Source organism: Salvia splendens, chromosome 11 (assembly GCF_004379255.2).
Source record: "Salvia splendens isolate huo1 chromosome 11, SspV2, whole genome shotgun sequence".
NCBI classification, from domain to species: Eukaryota; Viridiplantae; Streptophyta; class Magnoliopsida; order Lamiales; family Lamiaceae; genus Salvia; species Salvia splendens.
This window is the reverse complement of record NC_056042.1, coordinates 1,323,978-1,335,220: the sequence shown is the minus strand read 5'-3', so window position 1 is coordinate 1,335,220 and position 11,243 is coordinate 1,323,978. Positions and strand designations below refer to the sequence as shown.

The 11,243-nt window shown below is 35.4% G+C and overlaps 1 protein-coding gene across 1 annotated transcript; it reads left to right on the top strand.

Annotated features, from left to right (window-relative positions):
* Nucleotides 1–2,664: 2,664 nt before the first annotated feature.
* Nucleotides 2,665–11,243, top strand: LOC121754092 (probable serine/threonine-protein kinase SIS8). The gene is made up of 16 exons (XM_042149437.1): nt 2,665–2,833; nt 4,027–4,389; nt 5,817–6,020; nt 6,606–6,797; nt 6,968–7,227; nt 7,408–7,524; nt 7,642–7,728; nt 8,404–8,487; nt 8,614–8,731; nt 9,102–9,318; nt 9,552–9,675; nt 9,772–9,791; nt 10,231–10,387; nt 10,515–10,800; nt 10,886–10,958; nt 11,035–11,243. Exons 2-16 carry the CDS (start codon nt 4,165–4,167, stop codon nt 11,112–11,114), a joined length of 2,244 nt encoding a protein of 747 aa, XP_042005371.1. The 5' UTR covers nt 2,665–2,833; nt 4,027–4,164; the 3' UTR covers nt 11,115–11,243.

Below are 11,243 nucleotides of genomic sequence, written 5' to 3'. Positions count from 1 at the left end.
GTCAAATTCTTCTTAAACAAATATGTCACACTCACATTGTCATGCCCCCAATATTTATATGAGGGAGTGAACGAGTTTGTAAGTTTCTACAATGATTTAAATTGGTTGAGTTCATTAAACTAAGAGAAGAAGCTTATACCTTATGTAAAATGGAGGGAAAACACACTAATTAATCATCATCTTATGTTTACCAAATTAAGTTGTCGCTATTAATCATGAGAATCAATACTTTCCTTTAGAAAATGTAAAAATTAATAGTAGTATTTTTTTGGAATTTATTTATTCGTTACAATCTGAATTCAGATCACGTGGCCTTATTATAAATATGGAATTGATCCAAATTTTTATGCGTCACCTAGTTTTATTTAAATTTTAATGAATTATAGAATGACATATAGCACGTATGTGTGTTATTTTAGGCCTCATGTATATGAAGTACATATAAATTTTTTGTCACTAATAAGTGCTCTCAAGTCTTGTCTTTATAATATGAAAGTTTGGGAGAATGATCATTCTATCCCAATTTATAGTGATTTCATCACAATCTTTCAAACTCATCAATTTCACCAACTTTAACAATTGTATCAGTTTTCATGTAAACATTTTTTACAAATCAATTCTATACAATCTTCTTATCTCTATTTTCATTGCAAAAATTTACTTTAATTGGAGAGTCGTGATGTGAATTTAAGTTAATTTAAGGCAATAGTCTAAGCTAGATTAGGCCTTAATATATTCTTTAGGGTCAAATATATCGCTTCCACGGTAAGTTAATTTTGTTGTGCCTAATTTGACTAACCTTGATTTAGTAGTCTTATAGTCACACCAACATTTATAAAATTATTTCATCATTTTTTATATTTATTCACCTCAAACAAAAATAATATATCCTAATCATATACTCCTATACATACTATAATATTCATTATATACATGCTATATTCTATGATGATACTCAATTTAATAGGTTAAATAAGATTAAGTTTTATGAATAATATTTCATATGACAAATTTAATTTAATTAATTTCAAAATAATTAAGTTAATCTTGACGATTGAGCAATATCTCTCTCTTAAAGCGATCAAGTAGAGTACCACATGCAAGACATTTGTGCATTTTCTTTGTCATGAAGTAATATATTCATATAATAATATAAAGCATTACTTTTATTGACAACAACTTTAATCAATTAGAGAAATATCAACACGTGGAAGTTTGAATTTTGCTTCCTCATATTGATTATGTCACATGCTACTTTTTTATTAGTGGTGTGTGTTTTCTTAAAGAAATAAATACATAATAGGAGTATATTCACAACGGCCGAAAAATCCTAAAGTCAAATTTTAATTTCCAAATTTGTTTTTACATTCATTTTCTTGTTGGTATGGTCAAGTCATATAATACATCTAAAATTATTAATGAGTAATGCTTATCATTATTTGAAAGCATTATGGTTGAACATCCAAAATTTGGATAACTTTTTGTTCAATTTGAACCAATCCAAAATTCAAATTTTGAAAAAACATAAATCCAAACCGATCAAAAAATATTAGGAACATCGAATCTAGAAACCAATTTTTTTAATAAAAAAATTTAAAAACTACAATAGAATGTAAAAAAATCAATTTCTTCAAAACTATTATACATTCATTACATTAGAAATATTTAAATAAAATATTAATTTAACATATATATAAAATAAAATTTGAAAAAGTTGAACGAAGAAAAATATGATTCAATCCAAAAACCAAATGTTTCGATTCGATCCGATTCGAGCAAAACGATTACTCGAATTACTACGGATAGTTTTGTTTGCCCCGAGAGGGGTAAAAACAAAAGTAGTACGGTATTTCTCGCCCGCCCCGCTTTGACTAACTCTAAGAGCATACGCAACGGTGAGCACAAGCTCTCCGTCCGTCCTTGCCGCTGGCAAGGACACGCTTGTCCGCCGCTGCGCTCTTGCCGCTGGCACGGACGTGCTCTTAGCTAAGAGCACGTCCGTGCCAGCGAGCAGGGCGACGTGGAGTGTTTCTATTGGCCGTTGACATTTTCCTTTTTTTTATATTTTTTAAAAAATTGAAAATAATACAAAAATTAAAAAATATATATATTTTCGGATTCCCAAAAATATATCCGTTTTATTATCGTTTTTTTAAATTTTTTTAAAAAAATTTAATCCCAAAACCATCTATAAATACACACATTTGTCATCCATTTGGACGAAATTCGGTCACTTATGAATTTAATTATGTAAATTTTAAATTTTAGGATTTTAATTGCGTACTTTTTAAATTTTAGGATTTTAATTATAGAATTTTTATTTTTTAGGATTTTAATTATGTAATTTTTATTTTATTTGTAATTTGTAATATTATTCCGGATATTTTTAATGCATTTTAATTTTGTGGAAATGTTTTTATTCAAATTGAATAATAGAATGGTGGAACCCTTGTGCTCGTTTTTGCGGAAGAGCATGGCTGTGGGTGTTGTGCTTTTGTCTAAGAGCAGACAGAAAAAGTGGAGCCGAACCTACAACCTTGCTCTTGCTCTAATTTTCCTAATCTAGAAAAAAATCCGAAAGTAAACCCGGATCTGAACCCGCCCGGAAAAGTAATTAATTATCGTTAAATGGAATAAAACCCCGCCCGCCCCTCTCGGTATATAAATTTCTGCATTTCACTGTTACCTCGTTTCCATCTATGCTCTCTCGCAACTTAATACTTCAACCCGATTGCATTGAAGAAGCCTCGTCGAATCCAGCTGATGTATTAAGTTGTTGCGACACTTGCTGGATTCAAATGCAGTTCAATTTCCGTGCTAAGATCTGCCGCCGGTTAGTTCTTCAATCGCAGCATTGTTTTGTTGTTGTTGATTGTTTTTAAGTTTTGATCCAATTTTAATTGCTCTTATTAAGATTGTTGATTTTAGTATTAGTGATATGGTTAATTTTGTATTGTTTGTTCGAGTTGTTTTGGTTAATTTGAACTGAGCTGAAGTGATCGAAGTCCGGGGATGCGTGATTGGAGTGTTGATTGATAAGTTGATGTCGGTTTAGATCTGGAAACTGGATTTTAGTAGCTGTTTCGTTGTTGTTTTGTGTGCGGTTGGAGAATTTGATGGTAATTAATGCTGAGGCTGTTGATGTAACGGTAATCTATTAATGGCAGTGCTTGAATTGAAGTTGTTAGGAGGGGTAGGATGGCTTATAGTAATGTGTTTTTGCTTGTTTGGTAAGCACCTTTGATCCGGAATGTAGTAGATGATCCGGAGACTTTTGTTCTTCCTGAGGATTGAACTGTGAAATTTTGTTACTCCTTTCGGTTGAATTTGCAAGGATTGGATGCTAATTGAGCTTTCTCACCTGGAATTTGAGTTTCATGGTTCGAGATCTGGTTCAGTTTTGATTACGAGGGGGCCGTGGACAGTAGTTATTCGTATTCACACTGTTTCTGAAGTCCGGATGATGGAAAATTAGAAATGATAGGGTCAGGGAGTGAGATTTAAGATGCGGATTGTATAGAGATATGACAGATGTAAATGCTGGACCATTGGTGAAGATATTAGAAATCAAGATTTGAGAAGACATGTAGTATTATTTTTGTGATGGAATTTTTACGGTGCTTATATCTTTTGAGGATGCTACGGGTTGGTTTTCAGTAAGTTGACGAGATATGGTAGCTGGGAATGAAATTATACAGATAGACTTCGTGTTTTGGATGTATTGTTTTGTTACTTTAACTTTATATATATTCATTTATTTAAGTTAGTTTTCTGGAGATAGAGAACTTCAAAGTTTTTCACTTTCTTACATTTATTGTTAAGTTTTCACATCTTGTCTGTGGCTTAACTATTTGGTATTCTCTTTGCTTGTTAAAGTTTGAATGCCAAATATAGTCGTTGTTCTGCTTCTTCAGTAGTTAGTTACTTACTCCCCCATTTGTCACGACTCACTTTAAATTTAATCCATTTTGGATTTTGATGTAATTCATGCAAGTTCTGAATGCTCGAATTTTCTCCAATTTTCAGGTCATATATGGTCCTCCATTGAGGAGCCGAAAGATAGTTGATGCATCAATACATTTGTTTCTTTTTCGAACTGTGCAAGCGACAAGAACTTTAAAAGAGCAATAAGAGTACTGAGATGATATTGCATTTCACGAGATTATGGACATGGAAAATACACAAGGTGATACTGAGTCTTCACATCATCGGTCACCTGGTGACCAACCACGTCGTTCTGTCTCCTTGGATTACAGTAATATGAGAAATGAAGAATTGAGTGATGAGGAGAAGTATGATATATCCTCCTGCACTTCAGCAACACAGATTCTTTGGAGCACAGGGATGCTTTCTGAGCCAATTCCCAACGGTTTCTACTCTATTGTTGCTGTAAGCATATGATTAATCTCATGTTCTGGCTATGTATTTCTTTTCTAATTTCTTGATTCCATCATGCCCTTTGACTTGAAAAACAATACATGCCATTATTAACAAGAAATAGTAGTTACTTATCCTTTGCACAGATAGTTTATTCCAGTACTCATGATGCTTTTGAGGGTATCTTAAGATTCTGAAACTAAATTCTTCATGCATAAAAGTCAGCTGAAATTCTATATTCTGGCTGTAGCAATATAAGGGCACTAACTTTTGCAAGTTGTGGTGATTTAGGATATACATCCAAATGTTGCTCCATTAGATTCAGAAATTCCATCTGTTGGTGATAACTGCATGGAGTTTTTCACTTTTTCTTTATTTATTCTAAAGAAGTACATTTCAAAACTTTGATAGAAAAGTAGGGTTAGTATGGTAATACATGTTGCCTGTATGTATATCATGCTGTGCAAAAGCATTAAGAGTCAAAGACTTGCAGTTACAAGGTATGAATTCCAATTTAATGAGTTTTAAATGCTAAGATAAAAACTAATTTGCACATATAGATTATGAGTATCAAATGGTTTTAGTTGAATTAAATCTGACAGAAAACCTTCTAATTTGGGTCATACTCCCTCCGTCCACGAATAAGAGTCCCGTTTTTCCATTTTAGTTAGTCCGCGAATAGGAGTCACAGTTCATTATTCCTATAAATGGTAATAGGGTCTCACATTCCACTAACTCATTCTACTAACATTTCATTTAAAACTAATGTATACAAGCGGGACCCACATTCCACTAACTTTTTTCCACCCACTTTTTTTTAAAACATTTCTTAAAACTCGTGCCGCCAAGAAATGAGACTCCTAATGGCGGATGGAGGGAGTATTGTATAGTTCTCATAAAAGGAAAAGTAATATTTCCAATTTCATGTAGATCATTTTTGAACACTTGAAAGTCTGGTTCTCCTTTAGTATCTAATAGTTACACACTGATCAAGTTTTCTCAAGATCTCGTGTATTGCGTGAGAGGGGTTATGGTTACTAGCATCTTAGTTTTTAACAGCCCTCTTCATTAATAGATTTCTGCATATTTAAAAATCTAGCACTTGAAATTGTCTCTTAACTCAGCTGCAGTAAGCAAAAGACCTTGTTTACTTCTGAAGCTGTGTGCACAATATCTCCATATGAGTGTTGCCTTGGATTCTTCTCGTTCTTGTTAATTTCCCTAAAGGAACTAAAAGAGTAAAATATATTTCTAGTTTTCAATCATTTTTGTTCTTTTTTATTCCCCCTCTCCCTTTTTTTTGGCGGGGATGTACACTCTAGTTGAAGCAATGCATTTGTATCTTTTAGTACTAGTAGTATTAGTATATGCAATATTTTTTGTTGATGTCCTAGCGAATCATGTGCAATAGCTAATACTTAATGTGTTATTCCTTACAGGATAAAAAGCTCAAAGATCTTTACAAAGCTTTACCTACTATAGATGATCTTCATGCATTGGAGACTAATGGTTTTAAAGCTGACATCATTCTTGTTGATGCTGAGAAAGACAAGAAGCTTTCTAAGTTAAAACAGTATACTGTAGCTCTGGTTAATGGTTTACATGGAAATCCTCCAGCTATAATAAAAAAGATTGCTGGATTAGTAAGTGTCTTGGTCCCTCTTAATGTTGAATATCAAACATAGCTAATTTGTTATCTGGAACATTATTTATTTTGCTACAATTGCTAATATGATCATATTCACTTTGTAATATTGAAGGACTTCAATGGGTCACTTCATTATCAAGTTTCATTGCTCGGTTCAAGTAATAGTGTGCAACTCATGGACATGTGGTTCTCTTGTTTTGTTGTTGTTTACGTTAACTAATTACTACTCTGCATATTGCCATGGTTTCTCGCTGTACCAGAGGTATATCCATTGGAGTTGCTTATGAACTTCATGGAAATCGGACAGCATTTTCCACTTTATAACTGTTAAAGGAACATCAAGATTATACCTTTGTTAGCATTCAGAATGAATATTTCATATTCTCGAGTGGCTTTTGAAATGGTTTATGATGTTTCAATCAATCTTTATGTATGAAAAACACATTGGTTCATTTTGTTATCTTATCCCTATTCAGTTGATTTTGCGTTCTTATCATATCGATGTTCATTAGTCATTCAGCATTGTCCACGGGCAATTGTGATGATAGACTCTTGATCGATGGTCCAACACCATTTTTAGGTATCTGATGTCTACAAACGACCAAATCTGGATCTAAGTCCCAAGAAAGCTGTTCCAGAGGCAGCGCTGCCTTTATCTGAAAATGGAGGCATTCAGTTGCTGGGGCAAATAAAGTATGGTTCTTGCAGACCTCGAGCAATATTGTTCAAAGTTCTTGCAGATTCTGTTGGACTTGAAAGTAGGCTGGTGGTGGTAAGATTTAATTGTATGGGGAACGTTTATATTCTATTATTTCGCTCTGATATGTGTGTTCTTAATGTTGTAGCTTTGACCAGGAATTATAGTTCATACTCTAGAATCCTCAAAAGCTTTGTAAAATTTCCACTATCTTATGTCATCCTTCCTCATGGTTTGTTTATCAGGGTTTACCTACAGAAGGTTATTCTGAGTGTGTAGACTCATACAAGCACTTGTCCGTCTTAGTAGTACTAAATTCCGTGGAGTTTCTAGTGGATCTAATGCGGTTTCCTGGCCAACTGATTCCTCGATCATCTAAGGCTATTTATATGACTCACATATCTGCTACTGGGGAGAGTGATTCTGCAGACTATGATTCTTGTGATTCACCAATGGAACCAAACAGCCCTCTTTATGGGGTTTCTGAGAGAGTTGAAGCTCAGAGGTTAGCAGAATGGTCATTTGCATTCTTGTTCCAGCACCGTTGTAGTTTTAAACTCAACAAAGCTCAGATGATTTTAGTTTTTTGATATTGGGTGGGGGTCTGCCACCTTCTGGAAAAGAGACTTTTTTGATTGATGTCTGTATCATATATTGCCAAAGCTAATTTCTTTATTCTCTTTAGTGCTGAAAAAGAAGATGGTCTGATGCAATATAGACGAGAAGCATCTTCAAATGCAGCGGGCCCTTCATTAAGGAATATGATGCTGCTTCGAACACAATCTATTGATAGAAAATTTAGGTACTATGGTAGTTCAGTTTCAAAACTTTGCTTCATTAATTAGTTCTAGTTTTCTTTACTTGTTTTATTCTTTCGAGCATGAGAAGACTATTCCATAGGTTTGACATTGTTGTTCAGCCTGTCACAGAGTGAACCTAACGTTGCTGATTCATTTTGGAAGAGTCAGAGAAAGACCCTTGCTTCTCATAGGACAGCAAATCCAAGGTTTTTTTTCTTGATAACTTTGACATTACTTCAGCTAATATTATATCAAGAATTCAAGATTATAACAATTGGATCAATTTTATAATTCTGTGTTTTAAGTGTCAATTCATATGACTCTAGAGTGCTGCTAAAATATTGGTTTCTGCTTTCCTCTGCATTTCCAAACGCACGTATGCTCCATTTTCTTGGCTTTCTGAAGGCTAAATTTGGGAAACCTTTTCGTCTCTTTATGGTTAACAAGTTGGTAACACTACCAGAGAAGTCATATGGTCATTCATTGTATTTATGGAAACAAAGTGAAGATATTGTGATGCTTGTCTCAGCAGACTATGAACCTCATCTGAAGTTTACATATTGTTCAAGTAAACTGAAGGAATTTCTAGTCACATTTATGTCATTATTCTTGGTTCATACCATAGTCATCGTGATTGTCGTCATCGTCATCGTCGTCATCATCATCATCATCTATAGTGATTGAACAGTCAAATCATCTTTCACTTGCTTTTGGTCCTTTGTTGCATTTTCTGTTTGCAATCAATTTTCTTGGATTACAACGAAACAAAGCAATTGCATTTCTTTTCTTGGTACTTCTGGACATGGACTCAAATTCACTCATGTAATAGAGTGGTTTAGGTTATTGCTTTATGTTGTTTGAGCTTCTTAACCATTCTGCAGGTCAGAAGGTACATCATCACATACACATAGATTAAGAAGAAGAAGCATGAGTATGACTCCAGAGATTAGTGACGAGATTGTAAGGTTAGTAGTGAATCTTGTATCACATTATATTTCAATATTTTCACTCGTATATGCCTCCAATTGAGGCTCTTGCACGGTGAAAAAATAGCACTTTTTACCCCCTTTTACATCTCTGGACTATACTAGGGCTGTGCGAGCAATGAATGAATCTATGAAGCAGAATCGCCCTCTACCAAAACTTGAAGACAGTAGCTCTGAGTCCTTAGGCTCAAATACCAAGCACAGCACAGATCAAACAAAATATGTATGTAATATGTTTGCTTTAAGCTGTCCTTTTTCTCTGTTGATCAGAATTGTTTCTTATCTCTCCACCCATACTGCTGTACCACTATTAGATTCCACGTATTTCTCGTCTTCCCTGAAAAATTATATCCTCTTCAATTTCTCTTTTATGGACGACTGGCTTCTGAAAATTTCAAGTCTATTGTGAGCTTCATTAATCATTCAATAAGGATATATTGAACTTATCAGCTGCTCTTTGTTTCTAACTGAACCTTCAAAGCAATTTTACCCATTTTGAGTCACCTTCTAACTAGTACTTAATGGGTAACTGGATTCAACTTGACGACCTTGGCAAAGCTTCTGATGAAATGTCTTCCCTATATGCTCTGCAGAGGCACCACAGCTCTCAGAAAGCAGTGCCCTCATCTTCTCACGAGTATGCCAGTAAGAGTGCTCAAGGAAGTGGGAATCATGGGGTGACCGAAGAAATGCTTTCGACATGGAACAAAGTTCTAGGGTTACCAATCTTCCATAATAAACCTTTGCTACCATATGAAGAGTGGAATATTGATTTCTCAGAATTGACTGTTGGCACTCGTGTTGGGATCGGTAAGAAACATAATACTACTATCATTCACAAGAAAGAAAGTTCGGAGGCCAAAAACTTTGCATTATGCACTGAACTGTTTACCAATTAATTTTTTTCTAGTGGTAAAAGGTAGACATGGAAAGATGGAAATAGGAGTGAGAAGAGCATTTAATTTGACTATAGTTGTACCTATCGTTTGATGTTCTCTGTTTAATTCATTTATTTCTTTGACAAATGAAGCCCCCTTTTCCAGGGTTCTTTGGAGAAGTATTTCGTGGTATTTGGAACGGAACGGAGGTTGCTATCAAAGTGTTTCTGGAGCAGGATCTCACTGCTGAAAACATGGAGGATTTTTGTAATGAAATATCCATCCTCAGGTGTGTTACATGGTTTTGGCTCTTTGCTGGCTTCCAGTTTTACTGACATGGTATCATTCTAACTCGGAAATTTTGATCTGGTTTTTCTTGTTACAGTCGCCTTCGCCACCCAAATGGTACTTCTCTTCAAGCAAGACCTCAAACTTGTTCTACTTTGATGTTTGGAGAAAAGTCATTTTAATATTTGGCGATAGCTAATTACAATAAATGAATTTTGAGAGTAATCTTAACTTCACCTAAAGCAATACGTAAAAATTAATAACATTAACATAGTTTATTACCTACCGGGCGGTTCACCAGATTCACAGAACAGCCCAGGTACACTTTGATCTGCTGTTCTTATCTAATTGACAGGACGATGTTCTTATCTACATGCGCAAATATTTCTTGAAAGTTTAACTATGGAATATAACATCCTAAGCAGAAGTACCTTACTGCTAGGCATTTAGATTTTCATTACAGTTGGAAAAAAGTAATCTGAGTCATCCTATCTATGCATTCACTTTGAATCTTGACCTCAAACTCATGCAGTTTCAACTAATGATGTTCCTGCAGTTATCTTGTTTCTCGGTGCTTGCATGAAGCCTCCACAACTATCACTGGTCACCGAGTACATGGAAATGGGGTCTCTTTATTATTTGATTCACTTAAGTAGTCAGAAGAATAAACTCAGCTGGCGGAGGCGAATCAAGATGCTACGCGACATATGCAGGTCTCCCTTCTGATATCATCTCTCAAAAATACGGTGTTTTCGCTTCTTTGTTACGCCTGGATATTCTCTGAAATAGTCACATTTAGCATTAAGTACTGATTAAATCTTCTCCTGCTTTGGCAAACAGAGGGTTGATGTGCATACATCGAATGAAGATAATCCACCACGATCTTAAAAGTGCTAATTGTCTCGTGAGCAAGCACTGGACGGTTAAGATCTGCGACTTTGGTCTCTCTAGAATCACGACGGACGAGCCCATCAAGTCATCATCAGGCGGGACGCCAGAATGGATGGCTCCTGAAGTCATCCGCAACGAGCCTTTTACAGAGAAATGCGACATTTTCAGCCTCGGTGTCATCATATGGGAACTCTACACTCTGAATCGGCCGTGGGATGGTATGCCACCTGACCGGGTACGCCACACCACAACTCCTTTCCAGTTTCTTCCGTTTTTCGCCAGTTCACTTTAAAATTAATCAACGCTCCACCTGTGTTTAGGTTATCCACGCCATCGCAAAGGAGGGTTTGCGTTTGGAGATGCCTCAAGGTCCCGTGGGCAGGTTAATTGCAGGTATGGGTCGAGTAGGAGATATTCGACTCTATCATGTTTTCGCTGATTGTGACCACTTTGATTTCTTGGGTTGCAGATTGCTGGGCAGAACCCCATGCGCGACCGAGTTGCGAGGAAATACTTGCTCGGCTGCTAGACTGCGAGTTGCAACCTTGATAACACTAGTACTGTTTACATGCTTCTCTCCTTGTACAGTAAAAAAAGCTCCCTTGAATTTTCACCATCTTTTCCGGCACAGTGTAAAATCTGTTTTGAGTATTCCACCCAAAGAATCACTTTCCGTTA